This window comes from Leptonychotes weddellii, chromosome 15 (genome assembly GCF_054177405.1).
Source record: "Leptonychotes weddellii isolate Sample4059 chromosome 15, ASM5417740v2, whole genome shotgun sequence".
In the NCBI taxonomy this organism is placed as follows: domain Eukaryota; kingdom Metazoa; phylum Chordata; class Mammalia; order Carnivora; family Phocidae; genus Leptonychotes; species Leptonychotes weddellii.
The window spans coordinates 14,658,855-14,685,036 of record NC_138383.1 but is presented as its reverse complement, the minus strand read 5'-3'; the positions used below and the strand labels follow the sequence as shown (position 1 = coordinate 14,685,036).

Genomic DNA, 26,182 nt, shown 5'->3' with positions numbered 1-26,182 from the left:
AAAAGTCTGATCTCAACGGTGTGAAAACTGTTCTGGAAAACATGGGGATAGAGCTCAAAGATAAAGAATGCTTGGACATGATGAAACATCTTTCTAAGGGTAAGTGTTTTAAATACTGATGTAACCAAAGAGAGACTTGAGATTTCTGCATCTGTGAGAATCTCTAAAATTATCTCCATTTCCTCAGTTCCAGGAAATAGAAAGTCCATCTCAAAAAAAATTTTTTTTAGAATGTCCATTTATACCTGAAATGAATCCCTATCTACAGTTTTACTTTTAGATTGGGAAACAGCATTTCCATTATGATGAGTGTTATTATCAAACATGAAAAAAAAAGGCTTAATCTGGGATTTGTGGGAAGAGGAAAAGGATTGTTTAGAAGTGAATAAAGCAGAAATGGGGAGAAGAAAAGAGGTGTGTGTGTTGTAGAATGCTTGATTTGCTAAATTTCACCCAATTTTCTCTCAAATTTTATTATAAGAGAAATTTCTAGTGAAAACTCTCGAAAAGCCGTTTATCCTAAGAGTATCCTAGTGATTTTCCACATTTCTCTGTGACTTAAATTCTCCCTTTTCTGACAAGATCTTTCAAAACAGGTTGCTAGAAGTTGTGAAGTCTCAAAAAGGTATGTGAGCAGCATAATGAAAGTGCAGACAAATATGGCATCTTTGCATTATAGATATTATAAGATATTAGTGGATGCTGCTATCTCTCATATACACTTGATTGTGACTTTATGTTCCCACTGAAGATCAAGCTTCACTTTAGCTGCCAACATTTTACTTCATATCTAGGAAGAAAGTCTTGCACTTTCTCAAGATTTTTCCAAACTTTTCAAGAAAACAAATATCAGATTTCAAGTCTGCATAGCAAAATGTAACAGAAAAGATTACCACTGACTCAGGGAATTTAATCAGCTGCTGATAAATACTAAACTGGGAGTTCGGTCATCAAATTAAATATTGTTTCTACTTTACTTCTGAACAAATAACAAAATATTGTTCAGAAGTAAAACATGTTTCCCTCCAGAACTAGAATTCACTTAGCATTTATTCAGGTGCTGTTTAAAACTTTGTGTTTTATAGTCTGGTCCCCAAGACAAGTCTCAAGAGAAGTGACCTTAATTCTAATGTCATAGTTGAGTTTCTCTATAGACATAACGTCCTTAGTCTCTTGTTCTAAAATTGATAGTTTTTTTTTTCCACACTTTACAACAAGCATTATTAACCCTACTACTGGGGTGGGGGGTCTGTGAATAGGCTTTGAAGAATACATAACCCCCCCTGAAATTATACGCAATCTTTGTGAACACAGACATTTGGTTCATGAAATTCACAACAGGATATGTCTCTCTAAAAGGTTTAAGAACCTCTTTTTTAGAGTTATATAATTTTCTTCATGGACTGTCTCTTTCCTTAGATGGGAAGGTCAATGTCAACGACTTGAATGCTATACTGGATAATATGGGAATCAAGATCTCAGATAAGGAACTTAAGGTTCTGACTAGAAATCTCCCTGCTGATGGTGAGCAAGTTTTCAGATACCATAGTCACATGCTGGGAGAGCTTAAGTATAAGAACCATAGCCACTAGTCCAAGGGAAAGGGGCCTTAGGAATGGTAATCTACCCTGATAGTAATCAAGAAGCTATAAATATGGGCAAAGCATGTAACCAGCATAAAAGCATGCAGTTACCAAAACCAACATGAAAACATTGCACTTTGTATGTATGTCTTTTATGTTCTTTACCCATATTATGGTCACTAGAAAACAGTCTTCCACATTTTGAATAGAAAAATGCAGGCAACTTAAATGATGGTACTTCTGAATTTCTTCCCATTACTAACACATAGGGGTTTGAAATATTATAGAACTTTAAGTAAAATTTATATTATTGAGATGGTATATTTTTATATTTAAGCTTTTCTTTCTAATATTAAGGAAGACAATAAAAATTGAATAAATCAATAGCCTAGAAAAAATATTATTCAGTAAGTATTAATTAAGTAAGCATATATAAGGCATTTAAGATAGTGCCTGGCACAAAGTAAATGAAGATTTATTATCTTTACTCCCATGTTGTCTTTCACAGTATTTTGTGAGTCTTTTTTAATCTCAGTGTGAGTTTGATTTTCTCCTACAGTTGATAGGAGGATTTCACTAAAAAGACCAATGAATGAAGTGAAAGTTAATTTTACAGGTAAATGAGAAGTTAAAGTCAATCTAGGGTTTCAGTCCTTTATATTAGGTTTTTTTTCAGTGACATTTCTAGTATCTTATTAAATTCTGATGTTTCATTATTAAATACATGCTTCTAAGGCCCCTTGGATTGGCATTAGGAAGGCTTCTGCAATAGAATACAAGACTATATGTCAATTTTAAATCCTAAGTTTTCTGTGCTTATGTAAGTAATATGCTTCATGTCACAAATGTTTAACTGAACATCACCTAGAAATGTATATGGTGAACCTTAGAAGTGATGGAGATAATGTATTCACTGAAATCATCAATAATTCTCACCAAAACAATCAAATTTTTTGAAGAATAATTTAGATAAGAATCTGCATGATCTTAATTCACTCATCAGATTTTATTCTGGAAGTTGTCTTTCCCAACTTTAGAAAAACTCTTTTTAATTTATATTAAATATGGTATTTTATAAATACCATAAGTAATGTCAATGGTTCTACAATTTAGAATATCTTTGCCTAACTCTTCCTCTTGAAACTGGGATATCATTAAGCTGCAGAGAGCATATTTTATAACTTGAGATAATATGAGAGTACCTAAAGCTCATACATGTACCATCCCCTCTCTTCAAAGGTGAGAAGATTGATTCTAGTGATCTGAAAAATTTCCTGGAAAGCCTGGGGATTGAGCTCACAGATAAGGAAAAAGAGAAGCTGCTGAAAACACTGCCAGTTGATGGTGAGCTATCATAGAGATGCCATGGTCTCTTGTGGGTCTGTGTAAATATCTCCAACTTCGTTTCTGTTTATTTTCCTCCAAAAGTGCAAAAGAAAAAATATTAAATTAAGTTCTGAGTTATATAGCAACCTGTCTTAGAATTTATAATGGAAGTTAAGTAGCCCTTCAGACAAGAGTTGACATTAACAACTAAACATGTTGTTACCTGTCAAGCCACTAATTTGTTTATATCATGAGAAGAGAAAAAGAGAGAGAGAGAGAGAGATTGGAGATCCATGAAGAAAAAAATAAAGATAGGAAGCAGAAATAAAAAGAAAGGGGAGTTCTATATGATTTCACTCATGTGGAATTTAAGAAACAAAATAGATGGACATAGGGGAAGGGAAGGAAAAATAAGATAAGATAAAAACAGAGGAAGGCAAACCATAAGACACTCTTAACTATAAGAAACAAACTGAGGGTTGCTGGAGAGGCAGTGGGGGGGGGATCAGGTAACTGGGTGATGGGCATTAAGGAGGGCACATGATGTAATGAGCACTGGGTGTTATATGCAACTGATGAATCACTAAATTCTACCCCTGAAACTAATAACACTGTATGTTAACTACATTGAATTTAAATTTCAAAAATTGAAAGAAGAAAAAGGGAAGCTATACTCATGTTTGAGCAAGTAGACTCTCTCAGGAATAGGAAGGTTTGTCACCATGAGAGAAGTTTCTACTTCCAAACTTTGCTATATAAGATGAAATAAACTAAAAATTAGAGACAAGTCTTCTTAAAATGTTATTTCTGAAATTATTTAATTCATGCCATTTTTGTGATTCCATGTTAGTTTCACCATTAAATGAATTATGGATTTTCTTACAGCTGCTGGAAAGGTATATCAAAATGGGTTGCTGAAGGGTATGAAATCTCTCAAAGGTAAGTAAGAAGCCCAGTTAAAAGTCATATTGTCTGACATTCCCCAACTTCACAACATTGAATTATGAATCCTGGCTCCTCACTTTGATATCATTCCATATTTATGATTCTTTCAGGCTATCCACATTTTAACCAATAATGGCATATATTTTATCTTGTAGAAAATTCCATATACTCTTGCGTTCTTTTTCAACTTTGTACACCTCTACCCCACAAAAATCAATCAAACCTAGGAAGCCACAGCATAAGTGAAGTAAAGGGTTAGCTTTATTCAAGGGATCTGGTCAACTCTATGGATAGCTAATATAGAAACTCAGGCAAAAAAATATATTTATAGCCCCTATTTATTGCATACAAGTATTAGATTTGATGTCTGCAGTTCCAATTGCTTAAACTGCTTAATTTGTTTTGTTATATAGGCTTGTTACTAAGACAAGCTCTAATTTTAACTATTTTCTTGACTTTGTATACTTGGACAAATCTATTTGGGATTTTGGCTCTGTTGAAAGGTAATATACAAAGACACAAAATACATTTTTCTTTTTTGTTCTGTTTTATTTTAATAGAATTTATGATTATTATATCCATTAGGGCTTGATTAGGGAAGCAAAATCACTATGAGTGACATGGAATAAGAGATTTATTGTAAGGATTAGATTTTATGCAATTGTGAGAGCTGGTGAAGAAACCTGTGAAAGCTGTTGCCCCCGCTTTTGGTTGTGGGCCTAAAGTCCTGCCATCACTGTAGTCAGCAAGGCCAGCACTCAGGAGGAAAAACTGGTGACAGAGTTGGGGAGAACAAGAAAAAATGAGAACCCGTGAGGACAAACTGGAATCTTCTTTCCCCCACCCTTAAGAATGTAAGTGACCTGAGAAAGAAACTGGCATCTGTCTCCAAGGAGATATACATGTGCTTAGCCAAGACTAGCTTCCACCCCATGCCAACAAGGCAGTCCAGAAGATTAAGAACAATATCATGGGCTGTAATGGCACCTGGAACCCAATACTGACCTTTTTTTTTTTTTTTTTTGTAATTTTTTTTTTGAGAGAGTAGAGAGCGCATGTGTGAGCTGGAGCAGGGATGGAGGTGTGGGGGGAGGCAGAGGGAGAGGCAGGGAATGTTAGGCTCGATCTCACAACCCTGAGATCATGACCTGAGCCGAAATCAAGAAGTCAGATGCTTAACCGACTAAGCCACCCAGGGACCCCCCTGAAACTGACCTTTAGAGTGTAGGAACAGCTGCTTCACTTGTGCCTTCCAAATCTCATGCAACATTTTCTGGGGCAGGCCAGAAGTCTATAGGGAAGGGAAGTCCTAGAAATATAATTCCAGCTTAGGCAGTTTGACACAGTTAACAGTCTACCATCATCTTCCCCTTGACATCCATATATACATCTTTTAGCCTCTCTTATATTTCTAATAAAAACAATAACAATTTCTCATATAACCAAAACTATGCTAACTCTCTTCTCAGAAGATGTTACAAAATCCCAGCTATCCCTCTACCCATCTCTAGGTTATGTTTATTTTCTAATTGACTCACATTCTTCCCTGACATCCTATAACTTAAGGATATATAAGGCCAACTACTATTTACAAATTTTATGTAGATGCAGGGAAGTGGGGGAGGAGATTAAAAGAAAAGAATTGGTTAAAATATTCACAAATATATCTATATCAAAAAATATAAAGGCGCCTAGGTGGCTCAGTCAGTTAAGCATCTGCCTTCGGCTCGGGTCATGGTCCCGGGGTCCTGAGATCGAGCCCCTCTTTGGGCTCCCTGCTCCGCGGGAAGCCTGCTTCTCCCTCTCCCACTCCCCCTGCTTGTGTTCCCTCTCTCTCTGTGTCTCTCTCTGTCAAATAAATAAATAAAATATTTTAAAAATATATAGAGAAATACTCATAACTATTACAATCTTGTGCAGTCCGTTAGCAACTGGTCATGTGGTTGTATCTAGTATTTATCTTTCTTTTCCCACTGCCATTTCATATTGCTTTTTCTCTAACCAAGTACTTCAGCTGCTCCTACCTCCTTACCTGGTAGGTGATCCTAAATTTTGTTCCTGAAGGATAAGGGCCATTATCAGACCTGTCTGTATTGGATTGGATTGTTTAATTTACAATTAACTTTAATCACAAGGCAAGGAGATATCAGCAGGTGTCCTAGATTCTAGACATATTTATCTCTATCCCCAATGTCTAGTAGTGGCAGCCCGGTTTCCCCTGATGGTCAGAATAAATCACTCCAACCAGTAAAGTCATCCCTTTCTTTACTTGTAGATTCATAGCAATAGGAAGCCAAAGTGGCTCAGATTCAGTTTTTTTTTTTTCTTCCTCAGTCAGTTGGCCATAGGATACATAATTGACATATAATATGTAGGTTTAAAGTATATAGTGTGATGATTTGGTACTCTTAAATATTGAAAATGATTACCACATTCATCACCTCACCTTAAAAAATGCAAAATTTTTAATATGCTTTTTTTCATATTATATTCATAGTCCTACATTATCTCTTTCCTAAGGGGGGAAGGTTCGTGCAAATGACCTGGACAACACTCTAAAAACACTGGGAATTGAGCTCACAGAAGAGGAACTTGCAAAGCTGTCAGAAAACCTACAAATTGATGGTGAGCACTACAGATATCTTCAGGGCATCTCTTATTTTGCTTTATAACTGATATGTTTAAAAATAGATTTATTTGACAGATACATGTTAGAAAGTTTGGAGGAGAGCCCAATTTTGTTTTTTTTAATTTAAGTTTTTTTAATTTTAATTCCAGTATAGTTAACATACATGTTATATGATTTCAGGTGTACAATATAGTAATTCAACAATTCTATACATTACTCAGTGCTCGTCATGATAAGTGTACTCTTCAATCCCCATGACAAATTTCACCCATTCTCCCACCCACCTTCCCTCTGGTAGCCACCAGTTTGTTCTCTATAATTAAGAGTCTGTTTCCTGGTTTGTCTCTCTTCCTCCTTTTTTTTTCTTCTTTGTTCATTTGTTTTTTTCTTAAATTCCACAGATGAGTGAAATCATATGGTATTTGTCTTTCTCTGAGTGACTTATTTCACTTAGCATTATACTCTGTAGCTCCATCCATTTGTTGCAAATGGCAAGATTTCATCCTTTTTTATGGCTAAAAAATATTCCAGTGTGTGTGTGTGTCACATCTTCTTTATCCATTCATTTATCAATGGATACTTGGAGGAGAGCCTAATTTTAAAGTCAGAATAAATCTTGGGTCTTCATTATAATTAATCTAAAATAGCATCACCTTTCCCTGCGTATACCAAGAATTGCAGAGGGTACTGTCAGGATTCTAATAGGTCTAGATAATAAGAAAGCAAAATAATAGGGATATGAATATTTATAGAGAAGTCAACAGGCCCATTCTTCTATCTTTCTGTCTACTGAAATCTTCACTCTAAAATGAATTCAAAGATTCTTATCATAGTATACACTATGATAAGAATACCTTCAATCTCCATCTGCCTGTCTGGATATATCTTCTCTCATTTTCCTTCTGTTCAAGCCATGTTGAACTATTTGTAGTTTCATACACACATAGCATGATGCCCCTCTACTTTTCCCTTTTCTTAACTTCTCCATGTGAATTCTTTTCCATTCTTCCATATTTCAGATCAACCACTCTGATACATTAATGTAGTTCATGCATTATCTCCTGTAGGAAGCAATCTTAGAACATACCAAGCTAGATTAATGGTCCCTTCTTCAGCTTTTTGTTGGTACATAAGTAAAGTTTCCAGAGTACCTGGCCAACTCCAATAGTATCTTCAAGTATGGCTTATAATGGCATCCAAAACACTAGGAAGAACACACTTTTCCTGACCAAGCTTCTAAGCCAAAAGAGACCTTAGTATTAATGGAGATCATTTTAACTCCCTGGAGATCCAGGCATTGAATAAATGGTCTCAGGTAAAATGAAAATACAGGGAATTTTTCATGGAATTGTTTCCACAAAATATATGTCTTAAATTTGTGTTCTGTGCTTATTTGCATTGTGCCGTTTCTTGTAGCTAATGGGATGGCTGGTCTGAAAGAGGTAATGGATGGAGTAAAAGCTACTACAGGTAAGTGAGAAATTATCAATCCAAGACATTTAGTACTTATAGTAGCTATATTTTATCATTATCCCTCAATTTCCATTTAGTTATGACATTTATTTCCTTATTCATTAAATTACTAGCAATTCATTTTCTGGTATATTTTTTATTTATATGTTTTGTTCTTCTTTCTTTTAGAACAGCCAAATTCTATATTAGTAAAATAATATATAAAGTAAAATTTTAGTAAAGACTACAGAAAACTTACAAAAATGAGACTAAATAAGATCTTACCTTATTTGATACAATTATTTGAATAAGTAATTTATAATATTCTAATTGAATAGATAGATACATGATGTAAATTTCACTGGGTTCAGAGTTGCTTTGCCATGGTCAATATGATCGTGACTTCTTTTATTAGCATTTAGAGATCAAATTCTTTTTCTGTGAATGTCATAGTCGGTATACGTGGAGAGGTCTCGTTGGCCTTTGTTCTTTATTCTTTACATATTCAAGCTACGTAGCCATAGATTGATTTTTCCCTATTTGGAATCATTAGGTGATCCTTTAAATTCATATATGTAATGATATCTGCCTTTTTTAAGGAGGGGAGGTTGATGCCAAAGACGTGAAAACTATTCTGAAAAACATGGGAATAGAGTTCACAGATAAGGAACGTTTGAAGCTGATGAAAAATCTGCCTTTCAATGGTAAGCATTTCAAATATTGATGTGACCCTAAAGGGTTTTATTAAGCTTTTTAAAAAAATTTTTGTTTAAATTCCAGTTAATATACAGTGTAATATTAGTTTCAGGTGTAGAATTCAGTGATTCAACACTTCCATACATCACCCTGTGCTCATCACAAATGCCCTCCTTAATCCCCATCACCTATTTCACCCATCCCCCCACCTACCTCCCATCTGGTGACCATCAGTTTGTTCTCTATAATTAAGTCTGTTTCTTGGTTTTGTTCTCTTTTTTCCCCCTATGTTCATCTGTTTTGTTTCCTTTTGAGCTTTTTTTAAAACTCAAACTATCCTCATTTGCTGAGATGCAAAAATAAATAAACAAATAATGCCTATCTCAAAATAATTTAAATGTTCACTTATTCCTGAGGGAAATTTCCATCTATGCAGTTTAACTTTCAGTTTTGGAATAAGCATCCCCATCATGTTGACTCATACCATTGAGGGGAATACATTTCTGAGGCTACCCTTACCTTGTAGATAGCTACAGGCAATTGTGGGAAGTAAACAAGGGAAAGAGGGGTGTTAAACTGGGAGGGGATAAAAGGTGAGAGGTGCTATTACCAAAAACGTTGTGCATATTATAGGGTGCCTTGTGTGCTGAATTTTGGATAGATTTACTGTATTATAGACTTTCCCTAATTTTCTCTCAAAATTTATTTTAATGGGAGAAATTTCTAGAGTAAATCATGAAAATCTCAGTTTTACTGAAATAATTTTAGTGAAAAGCCACATCATTTCTCTATGACCTTATTTGTGCCCTTTCTTATAGATGATAACAAGGTCTTTAAGAACAGATTGCTAGATGGTGTGAAGTCTCTTAAAGGTGAGTGAGAAACATAATGAGAATGCAAATGAATATGAGATCTTCATTTTATACTGTTTCTGAAATATGAATTTGCTGCCGTCTGTCATATATACATCTTGCAAATGTATACTTTTTTAGAACTCAATCTTTATCTTAGAAGATAATCTCATCTTCTATCTCGGAAGTAAAGCACCACACTTTCTTGTCATTTTCCAAATTTTCAGGAGGAAAAATATCAAATTTCAAGTTTGCATAGCAAAAAAAATATATAAATGATTAGCAGTGATTCGGGGAATTTAATAAATAGCAGAAAAAACTAAGTTTTTTGTTGTTTAGAACTAAAGAATGTTTACCTCCAGTACCAGAATTCCCTGAGCATTTATTAAACACCATTTATTTTTTTCCACTAGAATTTTTTTTATTCACTAAGAAAATTGAGGCTAGCAAGAGTGATAGTCCTCAGCTTTCTATCCCCAATCCCTACCTTTACAGGTATCTTTAAGCACACCCATCCTAGTATCAAAGGATGAGTGAGGAGTACCTCTTCCTCTTCAAGGCTTACAAAGATACCCTCGACTCCACCCTCTCCCACATCCATAAGACCTCACCCCTTTCGCCATTTTCAACCTCTTCCTCTACAGACAAGCCTTTCTTTCAGCCCATGCACATGTTCAACATATTCCATCCTATAAAATAAGCAAACTAAAACTCTTCACACCCCTCTTTGGCCACAACTCCATCTCTTTTTTCCCTTTCTCATTCACTTCTTGAGAGACTTGTCCATACTCTGAGCCTCTATTTCTGTACCTTGCTCTCTTTCTCAAACTAATTTCAGAATTGAATGCCCTTTAAAACTTTGTGTTTGTGTAGGCTGGTCCCCAAGACAAGTCTCAAGGGAAGTAGCCTTAATTCTAACTTTGTAGTTGAGGACTTAAAATATTTGGCCTCTGTGCTAACATTGTTGAACATTATTTAATTTACTTTTTTCACTTTAGAGCAAATATTCTTCAGGTAAATTTTAGACTTTGAGGGAATCCTTGAATAGGCCTTAGTGAGTATATAACCTGTCTGAAACAGTGTGCAAATTTTATGAGTAATGATCTACTGCTTAACAATTCACAATCAGATATGTGTATCAAAAGAGTATAAGAACTTCTCTTTTGGAGTCATTTAATATTCTTTATGGACTGTTATTTTTCTTAGGTGGGAAGGTCAATATCGACAACCTGGACACCATTCTGAACAACCTGGGGATCAAGCTTGCAGATACGGAACTTAAAGATCTGGCTGAAAACATGCATGTTGGTGGTAAGCATGTTATCAGATACACTGGTTAACCCTGGAGAAAGTTTAATTAAAAGAACCTTTGAGGGAAGAAATGTCCTTTTCCATAAGGGGAAGGGAAGGCCCAAGAGCCATGTGGTGACACACCATAACCATGACTAAAACACAAAGAATGTCATTTGAGTTGATGAGTATCCAGTTAACAAAGTCAAAATTAGAACAGTTTTTTTATATGTGTGATATGTGTGACTTTTATGCTGTCTACAAGTATCATGGTTAGTAGTCTTTCCAGTTTTGAATATAAGAATGCAGATTCTTTCAACACACTCAGTTCTGAATAACTTCCTCTTACTAACACAAATAAATTTGAGATGTTATAGGCCAAGTTGCATCATTGCAATTGTATGGTTTTCATGTTTAGAATTTTCTTCTTATTCATGCTTGTCTTAAAATAAAAACTGGGGAGGGGCGCCTGGTGGCTCAGTCGTTAAGCACCTGCCTTCGGCTCAGGTCATGGTCCCAGGATCCTGGGATCGAGACCCACATTGGGCTCCCTGCTCGGTGGGAAGCCTGCTTCTCCCTCTCCCACTCCCCCTGCTTGTGTTCCCTCTCTCGCTGTGTCTCTCTCTGTCAAATAAATAAATAAAATCTTTAAAAAAAAATATTGGTTAAATAAATATATAAAACAATTAGGATGGGGCCTGACACATAGAAGTGCAACTATTGTAGTTGTTCCTCTGTTTTTCCACAAACTTTGGTATTGTATCTCATAAAATAATATATGCGCTCTATATGATATATGAGATCTATGCTATATGATATCTATAATATACTGTGATTTTGATCTTCTCCTATAGTTGATGAGAAAATTCCTCTAGAAACACTGATGGAAAACATCACAGATTTTACAGGTGAGTGAAAAGTTACCATAAAATTAGGATTCCAATTATCTACATTAAATTTTGTTTTTTCCTGATATTTTCTACTACTCCATCATTGACCTATAAATTCTGGTATTTCTCCATATTTATTAATGAACTATTTGTCTCTAGTGTTTCATGTATTGATATAAAATTATCTGTTTTTGTAATGAGATTACCATATTATTTCTTGCTTTCAAATTCTGCAATCTCTGTTGTTTATGTCAATAATATAATTCACTTCACCAGTGATTAATAACCACAGTATAGAATGACACAGCAAATAGAAAGTGGAGCCTAAAATTGATTGAGGTAATATCTTCATTGTATTTATCATATAATTCTTATTTTTTAATTAAAATACTTTTTTCAAAGAAAAATTCATGTAAGCATCTATTTTTTAAATTAATAGATCAAATTTTATTCTGAAAGTAGTCTGCCCCTGATTTTAGAAGAAACTCTCATGTTCATATTAATGAAATAAATTTGACCTAACACCTACATTGATTTTGTAGTTGAAAATGTTTCATTTTTACTTTATTCTTCAATCTGAAAATGAGGAGATGATATTAATTATCCTAAAGTAATTTTTTCATTAGAAATAATTATTGCTATGTGAAATAAAGATGTATACCAAATTTCCTATTTTCAAAGGTGAGAAGATGGAGTCAAGTGATCTAAAAAATGTTCTGAGAAATCTCGGAATTGAGGTTACAGATAAGGAACTAGAGAAGATGCTGAAAATACTGCCAATTGATGGTGAGTCATACAAGTGTCTGTGGGAGCTTCCAGGGAACTTGGATTTTTGTGGATCTGCATGAAAATTTTAATTTCTTCTGAAACATGATAGAACTTTTTTTTAAGATTTTATTTATTTATTTGACAGAGAGAGACACAGTGAGAGAGGAAACACAAGCAGGGGGAGTGGGAGAGGGAGAAGCAGGCTTCCCACAGAGCAGGGAGCCCGATGTGGGGCTCGATCCCAGGACCCTGGGATCATGACCTGACTCTAAGGCAGATGCTTAATGACTGAGCCACCCAGGTGCCCCTAGAACATTTTTTAAAAACTAACATGTAAGCTACATATAAAAGCTGTAAGTGTCATTTAGAGTTTATTTTGGAAGCCAAGCAATTCCTCAGATGTGAGTTGCCATCAGAGCTAACAAATGTCTACTGTTGCCCTTCAGGGCTTATACCGTAAGAAGGAAAAAGAAAGAGATAAGAGAGCAGTGGAAGAAATTAAAGATAAAAGTCAGAATTAAAAAGAAAGGGAAGATATATTTATACAGTATAGTAAGCCCACTCAAGGGGACAAATTTATCATATTGAAAAAGGCTTCTCTTCCTTAATTTCATTGTTATATAAAGATGAAAATTTTGGGTAAAACATTTTTAACAGAATTCCTGAGATATCATCCACATGCCATACAATTAACCCAATAAAGTATACAACTCGGTGAATTCTAATGTATTCACAAAATTGTGCATTCATCACCACAATCAATTTTAGAACATTTTTATTATCCCAGAAAGATACCCCATACCCATTGACCATCACCTCCCAATTTCTCCATTCCCCCTCAGCCCTGAGCAACCACTGATCTATTTTCTATCTCCAGTTTTCCTATTCTGAACGTTGCACATAAATAGAATCATACAATATGTGGTCCTTTGTGACTAGTTTCACTTAGCACAATGTTTTCAAGGCCCATCCCTATCCTGTTATGTATTAGTACAGTTGACCCTTGAACAACACAGGGGTTAGGAGCACTGACTCCCTGTGCAGATGAAAATCCATGTATAACTTTTGACTCTCCAAAAACTTAACTAATTGCCTACTGTTGACCAGAAGCCTGATAACATAAACAGTCCATTAATATATATTTTGTATGCTATATGTATTATATACTCTTACAATAGGTAAGCTAGAAAAAAGAAAGTATTGTTAAGAAAATCATAAGAAGGGGCGCCTGGGTGGCCCAGTCATTAATCATCTACCTTTGGCTCAGGTCATGATCCTAGGGTCCTGGAATCGAGCCCCACATTGGGCTCCCTGCTCAGCAGGAAGCCTGCTTCTCCCTCTCCCCCTGCTTGTGTTCCTGCTCTCAATGTCTCTCTCTCTGTCAAATAAATAAAATCTTTAAAAAAAAAAAAAAAGAAAAGAAAAAATCGTAAGGAAGACGGGTGCCTGGGTGGCTCAGTCGGTTAAGCCTCCGACTCTTGATAACAGCTCAGGTCACAATCTCACAGTCCTGGGATGGAGCCTGGTGTGCGGCTCCAGGCTCAGCACAGAGTCGGCTTGAGATTCTCTCCCTCTACCTCTGCCCTTTTCCCCTCCCCCTGCTTGCACTCTCTCTCTTTCTCTCTCTAAATCGTAAGGAAGAGAAAATACATTTACAGCACTGTAAACACTCCATATTTAAGTGGACCTGCACAGTTCAAACTCCTGTTTTTCAAAGGTCAACCGACATTTTAGCTATTATGAATAATACTCCTCTGAACATTCAAGTTTTTATGTGGATACATATTTTCTTTTGTCTTGGGTATATACCTTAAGAGTGAAATTGTTGGGTCATATGGTAACTCTATGTTAAACCACGCTGTTTTCCAGACTGGCTGCCCTACTTTACATTTCCACCAGCAGTGTACCAGAGTTCCAGTTTCTCCACATCCTAGTCAACACTTGTTATTATCTGTCCTTTGATTATATTGTAGTGAGTGTGAGGTGGTATCTTACTCTGGTTTTGATTTCCCTGATGGCTGATGATGTTAAGCATCTTTTCATGTGTATATTGGCTAAATGTATATCTCCTTTGGAGAAAAATCTTTTCATATCCTTGTCCATTTTTAAATTTAGTTATCTTTTTATTATTGAATCAAAGTCTGTATATATTCTAGATACAAGTCCCTTATATTTTCTAAATACAAGTTCCTTTTCAGATATATGATTGCAAGAGTTTTCTCCTGTTCTGTGAATTATCTTTTTACTTTCTTGATAGTGTTCCTTGATGCACAAAAGTTTTTAATTTTGTTGTCCAGATTATAATTTTTTTTTTTTGTTGCTTGTGCTTTGGGTGTCATATATAAAAAACTATTGCCTAATCTAAGGTTAAGAAAATTTACAGCTGTTTTCTTTTAACATTTTTATAGTTTTAGCCCTTATAGTTAGGTCTTTGATCCATCTTGAGTTAATTTTTATTTATTTATTTATTTATTTATTTATTTATTTATTTTTACAAAGAGAGAGTGTGAGCAGGGGCAGAGGGGGAGGGAGAGAGAGAATCCCAAGCAAGCTCCACACCCAGCACAGAGCCTTATGCGAGGCTTGATCTCATGACCCTGAGATCACAATCCAAACCAAAATCAAGAGCTTAACTTACTGAGCCACCCAGGTGCCCCATATTGAGTTAATTTTTGTATATGGTGTGAGATAGGGATCCAAAAGAATATTCTCTTTGCACATGAATATCCAGTTGTCCCAGCACCATTTGTTGAAGAGACTATTCTTTCTTCATTAAATGGTGCTGGTACCCTTGTCAAAAATCAATTGACCATAAATTGGAAGGCTTATTTCTGGATTCTAAATTCCATTCCATTGATCTATATATCTACTTTTATGCCAGTACCCCACTGTCTTGATTACTGTAGTTTTGTAGTTTTTAAAATGAAAAGTGTATGGGGTGCCTAGATGGCTCATTCGGTTAAGTGTCCAAGTATTGGTTTCAGCTCAGGTCATGATCTCATGGGTTGTGGGATTGAGCCCAATATGGGCTCTGTGCTCAGCAGGGAGCCTGCCTGAGAATCTCTCCCTCTGCCCCTGCCTGACCCCCATGCACACTTGCAAGTGAGCATGCTCTCTCTCTCTCAAATAAATAAATAAATAAATAAATAAATAAATAAATAAATATTTAAAAAGAAAAGTGTGAGTCCCCCACTTCTGTTTCCTTTTCAAGATTATTTTTGCTATTTGGGGCCCCAGCTTTACCATATGACTATTAGGATCAGCTCATCAATTTCTGCAAACAAACCAGCTAGAAATTTCTATAAGATTGCATTGAATCCATGGATCAATTTGGGGAATATTGCCATATTCACAATATTAAGTCTTCCAATCCACAAACATAGGATGTCTTTTCATTTACTTAGGTCTTCTTTAATTTCTTTCTACAATGTTTTATAGTTTCTAGAGTATAAATTTTGTACTCCTTTTGTTAAATTTATTCTTAAGCATTTTATTCTTTTTGATGCTCTTGTAAATGGAATTGCTTTCTTAGTTTCCTTTTGGGTTTGCTCATTACAACAGTATAGAAATACAGTTGTGGGCTCCTGGGTGGCTCAGTTGGTTAAGCATCTGCCTTTGGCTCAGGTCATGATCTCAGGATCCTGGGATCGAGTCCCACATCAGACTCCCAGCTCAGCAGGGAGCCTGCTTCTCCCTCTGACCCTCTCCCCTCTCATGCTGTTTCTCTCTCTCTCTGTGTTAAATAAATAAATAAATAAAATCTTTAAAAAAAAAACACAGTTGATTTTATATATTGATAAAAGACTAGATTTTCTATTTCCAAAATTATTCTATTCATGCTGTTTTTGTGAATCTCATATTCATTTTGCCATTACATGAATTATGACTTTTCTTTCAGCTAATGGAAAGTTATATCGTAATAGATTACTGAAGGCTATGAAGTCTCTCAATGGTAAGTAAGAAACAAAATTATAAGGCATATTATCTAGGTTCTCCAGATATATCATCCAAGCATGAATCTTGGTCCTATATAAGTTTTTACTTAGGATTCTTTCAGCATAACTACATTCCATCTGCTGTTAATATACACTTTTTCTTGGCAGGAAGTCCAGTATCTTCTTAGATTTTTTTCGACTCTTTCTCAAAAAGAAAAATCAATTCTACTGAATACAAACCAAAAACCCTGGTCATTATTGAAGAGAATGGTCAACTACAATGATAACTAATATGTTGAGTCAGTAAACAAAAATAACCCTACTTTTTGTGCCAAGTAATTAAGTTAGTGGTCTGCAGTTCTATTTGTTCAAGCCCCTTAACCCTGTTTTATTATGTAAGCTTGTCAACAAGAATAGACTAAAGGAAATATAATTCTAATTCTGACTCTCTTGACTTTCTCCTTGGGTCTTCAAGTGGACCAGTCTATTTGGGGTTTTAGTCTTGTTGAAATGTAACGATAACAAAGGCATGAAATATATTTTATGTTTTGTCTCTTTTGTTTTAATAATATGTAGTCATTAAAGTTAACAGTTTTACTAAAAAATTTTTTTAATTTTGCTATATATAACTTTTTTTTTCCAATATTGCTTCATTGTCTCTTTCCTAAGATGGGAAGATGAAAAAGAATAAACTCCATACTAATTTGGAGAATATGGGAATGAGACTCACAGAAGAGGAATTTGCTGAATTGTCAGGACAACTACAAGTTGATGGTGAGCACTAGAGATGGCACTAGGGCATCTGTTGATCTTCTGTTTAAAGGTGTATCAATTAAAATTGGGATGTAAGTCAAATTCAGCTGGACTTTATTATACTAAATGAATAATTTGTATCTTTTTCTAAGCTCATGTCATTGATTATATGTCTCTTTTGGGCTTATGTAGCGAATGGGAATGTTGATCTGCCTAACTTGATGGAAGCAGTGAAAGCTATTACAGGTGAGTACAAAGTCACTATAAACCTAGAATTCCTATTGGAACAGAACTATATTTTACTATTAACCTTAATTGCCATGTTGATTCTGTTACTGTACTCCTTGTTGTAAATACTTGTCTAGAGTTGGACTTTGTGGTATCCATGTTTTGGTAATAAAATTTTAGTCTCATGTCTTGGTAGAAAGACCCATTTTCTCTAGAAAATTTTAAACTTAAAAATAACATTTTTAGAGTCACTAAATTTTCCTCACAGGCCTTTCTCTTTCTGATTAAGGGAAGGTTGACATCAAGAACCTGGAAACCGTTCTAGGCAACATGGGAATCAAGCTCACTGACAAGGAACTTGAAGATCTGAATCAAAACCTGCCTGTCAGTGGTGAGCATATGAGATATCATTAGATTTTGAGCTTTAGGTTTTATGTACCTTTAGCAATGAGAGGAATGGAACAAGGGAACTTTTTATGCAGAAGATGTCAAGATTGGAGATGAGACAACTTCTTTGTCAGTTTGGGAATGTAGTATTTGGACACAGGTGGCATGGTCACTAGAAGAGTCTCCTCAATTCTGAGAACAAGAAAGCCACTTTGAATCCCATCTTTTCATCATCAAATTCATGAGTTGATATTTTATGAAATGGAAAGTCAAATTTACATTTTTGAAATAAGTATATTTTTAATATTTAAAATTTTTTCTTCTACTCCAGGCTCATAACATATTCTGAGTAAATATTTATTGAATGACTGTTTAAAATGCTTAATAAGATGCCCAGGACACTTAAGTGCTGTTACAATCTGAAGGGGAGGAGAGTGTTCTTTTGCTATTTTACATCATTTTATGAGCTTCAAGTTATGGTTTTTTGTTACAGTTGATAATAAAGTTGCTCTGAAAACTTTGAAGGATGAAGTGAAAGCTTTTACAGGTAAGATATAAATGATTTGCAATAAATCACGATTTACACTAAAAATTTTAATAGCGTGTTCTCAAAATTGTATTAGTGGCTTATAAATTCACATATTTTCAGTATTCATTTTGATAAATATTTGCATCTACTGATCAACAGCTTAATCTAACATTATCTGGGTTTATAAGTAAAACAAAAGGATAATTTCTTCATAATAAGTCTTATATTCTTTGATGCTTTTTTTCAATGAAAGTATCTGGCTGGTACTTATAGACCCAAAAACTAGATGGACACAGTAAAAGCAGGGCAGAGCATTAAAAATAGTAAGTCCATTGCCAATAGCTAATCACATAACTTTAAGAAAATAAAGTAAAATATGTCATAGTTTGTTAATTGTGTATTGTATTAACCATATTTTGACTTTATTTCTGGATAATTATATGACCAGATTTGCTTCTGCACAATGTGATATTATTCTCAGTATTAGGACTACATCTTATTTACTATTTTTTTAAAGATTTTATTTATTTGAGAGAGAGAGAAAGAGCACAAACGGGGGGAGGGGCAGAAGGAGAGAGAGAAGCAGACTCCCTGCTGAGCAGAGCCCAATGTGGGGCTCAATCCCAAGACCCTGGGATCATGACCTGAGCTGAAGACAGACGCTTAACTGACTGAGCCACCCAGGTGTCCCTTCCTGTTTACTATTAAGGGACAAATTCTATTTTTTATTTACCATTTGACTCTTTTTATCAGGAAATCTTTCACTCTTCCTTTCCTTTTCATCCTGGTATTAGAGAAAAGACTAGAGCAGCAAAAGTATATATTTAGATGATCTTAAATAATTAGATTATCCTATCATATTTTAACCTATTACTATTCCATCTTTTCAAAGGAGAAAAGATTGATTCCAGTGACCTACAAAATATTCTGAAAGACATGGGGATTGAGCTTACAGATATGGAGCACAAGCATCTACTGAAAACACTGCCCATTGATGGTAAATAAATGCCAACATGCCTTCCAGGGAACTTGATTTTATGGGTCAATGTGAGCCATTCTCAATCTTTTAATAGTACAGTTTTGTCTTTAAAATGCCATAAATTAATAGAAAGTCACTTCTGACTTGAAAAGAAATTCTATCATTTCCTCTTCGAGCACAATTGGAGAGTCATCACTACATTGCCATACAGTTGTCCAAGTGACTAATACTACCCCCTCAGATCAGCAATAGTTTTGCAATAAGAGCAATGAAAAGTAATGAAGGAGAAATAGGACATCAGTGGAATAAAAAAAAAGAAATATTTAATGTATTTTTTAGAATTGCACCATGAGAGAGTTTAATAAATGTTTCCTATTCCAAAGAACGGGTAAGTTTGTCATTGTGCAAAACACTTATATTTTTAAATGTCCATATTGTATAACTATAAAATAGGTTTTAATTTTTAAAGCAAATCATTGAAATGTATCTTTCTACAATCATAGAATTTATGTTTTGGTGACTCTTCATATCAATTTTGTAGAGGTCTGAACTGTACCTTTTCTTACAGCTCATGAAAAGGTGTTTCAAAACAGGTTGCTGAAGGATGTGAGATATAATAAAAGTGAGTAAGAAGCACAAAGAGGAAGCATATGAAATATCCTTAAGCATTCAATTTTTTAAATTTTATTTAAATTCAAGTTAGTTAAAATATAGTATAGTACTGGTTTCAGGAATAGAATTTAGTGATTCATCACTTACATATAACACCCAGTGCTCATCCCAACAAGTGCCCTCCTTAATACCCATCACCCGTCAAGCCCATTCCCCCACCCACCTCCCTCCAGCAGCCCTCAGTTTGTTCTCTATAGTTAAGAGTCTCTTATGGTTTGCCTCCTCCTCTGTTTTTATCTTATTTTATTTTTCCTTCCCTTCCCCTATGCTCATCTGTTTTCTTTCTTCATTTCACATATGAGTAAAATCATGTGGTACTTGTCTTTCTATGACTGACTTATTTCACTTAGCATAATACACTCTAGTTCCATCCACATCGTTGCAAATGGCAAGATTTCCTTCTTTTTGATGCTGAGTAATATTCCAGTGTGTGTGTGTGTGTGTGTGTGTGTACCACATCTTTATCCATTCATCAGTTGAAGGACATTTGGGGTCTCTCCATAGTTAGCATTAAATTTATATCAATAGATTATAACATGTTATTTTGCTGCTTGTATCACATCTGTGTTTTTCCTGGTAATAACCCTTACTTTATCTTAGATGAAATTCTCTACTGGATTGGGTTTTTCAAACTTTCTCTGAAGAAACATGAGCAGAAATAAAGATGGAAGGAAAGAAAGGAGGGAAGAAAGGAAGCAAGGAAGGAAGGGGAGAGGAAGGAGGAAGGTGGGAAGGAGAGAGGAAGGTTTAGCATTTATTCCAAAATGTGAGCAGGAGCAGAAAAAACAATCTGAGAGTAAGAGTTTAGGAAACAAATACAATCTCTCTTTCTTTGTGGAGATTATTGATTAGTGCTCTTCAGCTACAATTGCATAGCCCTGTCCCACCTAACTTTTTCCTGGGCCCATATGTTTAACATTTGAGGAAGCATGTTCTAATTCTAACTTTTAACTCTTCAAATTGTAACTCTGCTTGTAAAGAGCTGTGCAAATCTATTGTAGTTTTGTTCTTTGCTTGAAAATTTTAGCAGTTATACTAGATTATGAAGTCATTCTCTTTTAGCAGTGTATATTCATGTAACAGTAACAACTGTCTTAAAGAGATATTTGCACCCCCATGTTCATTGCAGCATTATTTACAGTACCCAAGACACAGAAACAATGTGTCTATGGACAGATGAATGAAAAAAAAAGATAGGAGATATATACACACACACATACACACAAACACACACATACATACATATATAATAGTATATTATTATATAATATACTATATAACATACTGTAAAAAAGAAGGAAATCCTGCCATTTACAACAACATGGATGAATCTTGAGGACATTATGCTAAGTGAAATAAGTCAGACAGAAAAAAACAATATGATATGATACTATATGATATCACTTATATGTGGAATCTAAAAAAAACCAAACTCATAGAAACAGAACTGATTGGTAGTTGCCAGAGGCAGGAGGATGGGGAAGGGAACGGTGAATGTGATCAAAGGATACAAACTTCCAGCTGTAAGAGGAGTAAGTTCTGGGAAGATATAATGTACAACATGGTGACTATAGTTGACAATACTGATGAGGGATGTGTTAACTAACCTTATTGTGGTAATCATTTTGCAGTATACATATATTAAATCATTACATTGTACACCTTAAACTTATACAATGTTATATGTCAATTATATTTCAATAAAGCTGGGGAAAAACAGTAATGCCTGTTAGTTGAAGATAATATGTTTTTATGAATTTTTCTAAATATTTTATAATCATTCCATTTTTTTCCTTTTCCTTTCATGTTTTCAAGGAGGGAAGGTTGATGTAAATAACCTGGATCCTGTTTTAGAAGCCATGGAGGTCAAGCTTACAGAACAGGAACTCAATCTGATAAAGGATCTTCTGAATGGTGAGCGCTGTGGAAAACACTCAACAGATGTTGAGCTTGCAGGATTAATTGCAACTGTTTCAAGGGTTTAAATTATTTGTTGCCCGAAGCCATTTGAATAGTTTTCAGAAGAACTCAGGGGATAAAAAGGCTGTTCATTTTTTGTTGCTTTAAAACCTGTAATCTATGTCTTTATGCATCTTAGGGTAGGGACAGGTGCCAGTGAGAAGGGGAGGGATTATTGTTGTCTGGTTTTACAAAAATAGGATCTGCGATGTGTTTTTTCTCACTGATCCATGTATCACTGACATCAACCCAGGGCATAAACCAATCCATTCACTCATTCCTCATTTCTCTGTTCATGGATTTTGAGATGGCTTTCTTTTGTGGTCACTATAACAAGTTAACAGAATAATATGTATAGTATTATTAATTTTTAAAAGTATATATAGTATTCCTTTACAAACATAAGAACAGCCTGGAAGGATATACACAAACTGTTAGTAATGGTGAGGAGTAGTCATGAAGCTGAGGAGAGGTAAAAGAAGGGACATTTACCTTTTCTTCATATGCTTGTATGTTTTTTAATTTGTTACACAAAGTATGTTTTAAATTCTAACTTTTTAAACTCAATTTATTTTGTTTTTAAGATGAATGCAAATGCTGTGGTAAAATGATAGGATTTGGGCTGTGTTCTTATCCACCAATTAAGTTTAGGGAATCCCTAAAATTGACCACTCATGGAATTAACTCCTCTCTAACATCTCTCACGGCTTAACACAGCAATGCCCATGGCATCAACACGTGGTAACACAAGATAATACTCCTTACGAATGTTGAGAAACATGCATCATTTCAAGAAGTAAGTGAGGTTGAAGGACTTCCCAAATCACACAACGCCACTAACAAATGTGGACCTGGCAGAGTTAGAACATTTGATAATTGAAGAAAAAAATTCTATATGAATAATAATGAGATAGGACATTCAAGATACAACAATATGGATTTCAAAAGATGTAAAGGAACCCTTGGGAAAAAGTCAATCATTTTTGTAAAGGTTATTTTTATACATCTTGTTTCAAAGTTCAGAAGGATGCTGCAGTGTACAATAACCTCACTTTCTCAGAAAAAAACATTTCAAAACACTTGAAAAGCCAATGTTGCTTCATTGCTTCTCCTAAGAATTATTCTATATCCTATAGAATAACTATTGGAATAGTTATAATTACAACCTGAATTTTCTTAAATATTAGATAAGATAAACTTATTTTTACAATTTTCATTTTTATTATTTAATACAATCTTTTAAGATCACTTTCATTCATTATTTACTATTGAATCTTGGTCCTCATTGTAAATGAATTTATTTTCCTTGGTCATCTTCTGGAACAATAAATCTTAGATAAAAAGGACTTCTTGTCCTGTGTATCTTTTTTCTGAGTCCATGTTATTGTTTTTCTCTGATTAAACTTTGTCTTACAGGCTATAAGAAAGTTGATCTGAAAAACCTGATGGATAAGGTAGAAGCTGTTACAGGTGAGGAAGAAGTTACCAAATACAGATGATTCTGATTCTTTATACATATTTTATATTCTTTCCTGTTATTCCCTTTAAATTATGCTATTTTTAATAAACTGATTGTAGTTTGATTTCCTAAAGTTTAACTTCGGTTTGTCAATGTTTCAATAATAAAACATAGTGCCACATTTTGTTAGGCCCTATGATCTCATTTTTTCCAGATTAAGATATTTACTAAAAAGATGTTAGTGTAATAAAAAGAGACTAAAGTTTTATTACCTACTAGTAATCTCCCACAACAAAAAATTATGAAATGCATTATTATGTACTGTTATATTGCCTCTATTATTACTAAAGTTGTGGAAATAAACACTTCACTATTCTGCCATAACCATACTCAAACAGGACTCATTTAACTTTATTATGCATTGAGTAGTTGGGGTTAATACTTAAACAGTAATAGATTTCATCATTATTTAGAATAATTAGATGGTTCTTTAAAATCACACATTACCATTTCTGTCCTTTTGAAGGGGAGGAAGTTGATATCAACGACTTAGGAACAGTTCTAAGAAACATGGGAATAGAACTCACAGATAAAGAACTCTCACAACTGGTGAAAAATCTGCCAGTTGATAGTGAGTATTTTGAATAAAAATATAGTCGTCCAGGGGAGCATATTGTTAAATTGCAAAAACTTCTAAAATTGTCTCTATTTTACTGCTTGTCAGAAATAATCTTATGGGGGCGCCTGGGTGGCTTAGTCTTTGAACGTCTGCCTTCGGCTCAGGTCATGATCTTAGAGTCCTGGGATTGAGCCCCACATCAGGCTCCCTGCTCGCAGGGAGCCTGCTTCCCCTTCTCCCACTCCCCCTGCTTGTGTTCCCTCTCTCCTGTCTCTCTCTCTCTGTCAAAAAAATAAATGAAATCTTTCAAAGAAAGAAAAAAAGAAATAATCTTATGATCCATATTGCATACTTTAAAATGACTCTATTGTATCTTAAAATGTTATAGCTGCCATTTAATCTTTAGTTTGAGAATCAACCATTGTGTCATCATGACTCTTATCATCAGGGTTCACATTATCTTTTATATAATTATATCTTTTATAACTTTTGATTATATCAATAGATCTGAAATTTAAGCCAGAATTAATGAGAAAAAAGAAAGTGATCTAATAGGGGGAAATGAAAATATCATAAAAGAAAAAGATATGTTTCAGAATGGTAGAGTGTCAGTATCCCCCTGCCCTGTAATTTCATTATTTGCCACTAAATCAAAAAATTTCTAAGGCAGTTCATAAAATATATCTTACTGAAATTGCTGGATTCTTACTCTCTATGAAGCTCCACAGTGTCAGTTTCTGTGATCTGAACAGTGTTTTCCTTACAGATGGAAAGGTCTACCAGAGAAGGTTGCTGGATGGTATAAAGTTTCTTAAAGGTGAGGAAGAAGCTTAATAAAACACAATCAATCCGAGATCATCATGTTTGGCATTTCTACTGATTCCTTGTGATTAAATTGTGAACCCTGACACCTAACACATTATTACATACTTTTGTTTCTTTTATAGATCAATGTGTTCTTTAGATCATTTCTTATGATGTACCTTGGAAAGAACTCCCATGCTCTCTTGGGCTTTCTCAAATTTGACAGAAGAAGAAATTATCAGAGCCCAGGCTGCACAGCAAAAGTAAAGGGAAAATTAACACCTCTTCAGTTAGTTTATTCAGCAGCAAGAGACTACTAATCTGACATTTAGACCAAAAGAGAGAGAGAGAGAGAAGAAGGGAGCTCTAGAAAGCCTTCAAGATATTGAAGGAACATAGGACTGAATAGACAGGCAGGAAGCAGACCAGGAGGAAGGTCATGTCTAGGCAAGGTTCCCAATACCAGCTTCATGATATCTGCCAAATCCACACAGTATTTGTACTATTATTAATATTTTCATTTAAATTGATTTACTTTTAACTTGAATTTAAAAATTTTTTAAATGGCAACGGAGAACCAGCATCCCTTAACATAACTAGAAGTTGGGCGCCTGGGTGGCTCGGTTGGTTAAGCGACTGCCTTCGGCTCAGGTCATGATCCTGGAGTCCCGGGATCGAGTCCCACATCAGGCTCCCTGCTCAGCGGGGAGTCTGCTTCTCCCTCTGACCCTCCTCCCTCTCCTGCTCTCTGTCTCTCATTCTCTCTCTCTCAAATAAATAAATAAAATCTTTAAAAAAAAAAACATAACTAGAAGTTAACTGTAAAAACAAACACAGTGAAAGTGAGACAGTAGCCATTCGAAACACAGGAATTATTATCACCCTACTAGAATTCTCTGAGCAGTCATTACATCACCTTTCAGTTTTTATACTGGATATGCTTATATGAAGATTAAATTTAAAACAATAAGCTCTAACTCTTATTATTGACTCTGTCCTCTTGTAAAGATCTCATCAGGCTTTGGTCCTTTGGATGAACATAATAACCATAATCCTCAGGAAGGTGAGGGTTTATCCCACATTTTAGGGACATTAACTTCTGCTTGTATAACTATCTCTCTTTCCATAGGAGGGAAGATTGACTCCAGTAAAGTGGATGCAGTTTTGGGAAACATGGGCATGGACCTCACTGAAAAGGAGCTTAAAGACATAACACAAAACCTGCAGGTTGATGGTGAGCATTTTAGATACCACTGAACACTACAGAAAAACTACTTTTATGAGCCTATTTATAACAGTCATTAAAAATGCTTGTTTGTCCAAATGGCCAACAGACACATGAAAAAGTGCTCAACATCACTCAGCATCAGGGAAATCCAAATCAAAACCTCAATGAGATACCACCTCACACCAGTCAGAATGGCTAAA

At 34.8% G+C, this 26,182-nt stretch overlaps 1 protein-coding gene across 1 annotated transcript; it reads left to right on the top strand.

Moving 5' to 3' along the window:
- LOC115941287 (EF-hand calcium-binding domain-containing protein 13-like) lies at positions 1-26,182 on the top strand. Its single transcript, XM_081804144.1, has 23 exons — positions 1-99; positions 1,420-1,524; positions 2,823-2,927; positions 3,795-3,848; positions 6,375-6,479; positions 7,900-7,953; positions 8,535-8,639; positions 9,450-9,503; positions 10,689-10,793; positions 11,627-11,680; positions 12,344-12,448; positions 16,329-16,382; positions 17,035-17,139; positions 17,311-17,364; positions 17,636-17,737; positions 18,227-18,280; positions 19,155-19,259; positions 19,810-19,863; positions 21,729-21,827; positions 23,289-23,342; positions 23,858-23,962; positions 24,717-24,767; positions 25,884-26,182. The coding sequence occupies exons 1-23, from the start codon at positions 42-44 to the stop codon at positions 26,009-26,011; spliced, it is 1,869 nt and encodes a 622-aa protein (XP_081660270.1). The 5' UTR covers positions 1-41; the 3' UTR covers positions 26,012-26,182.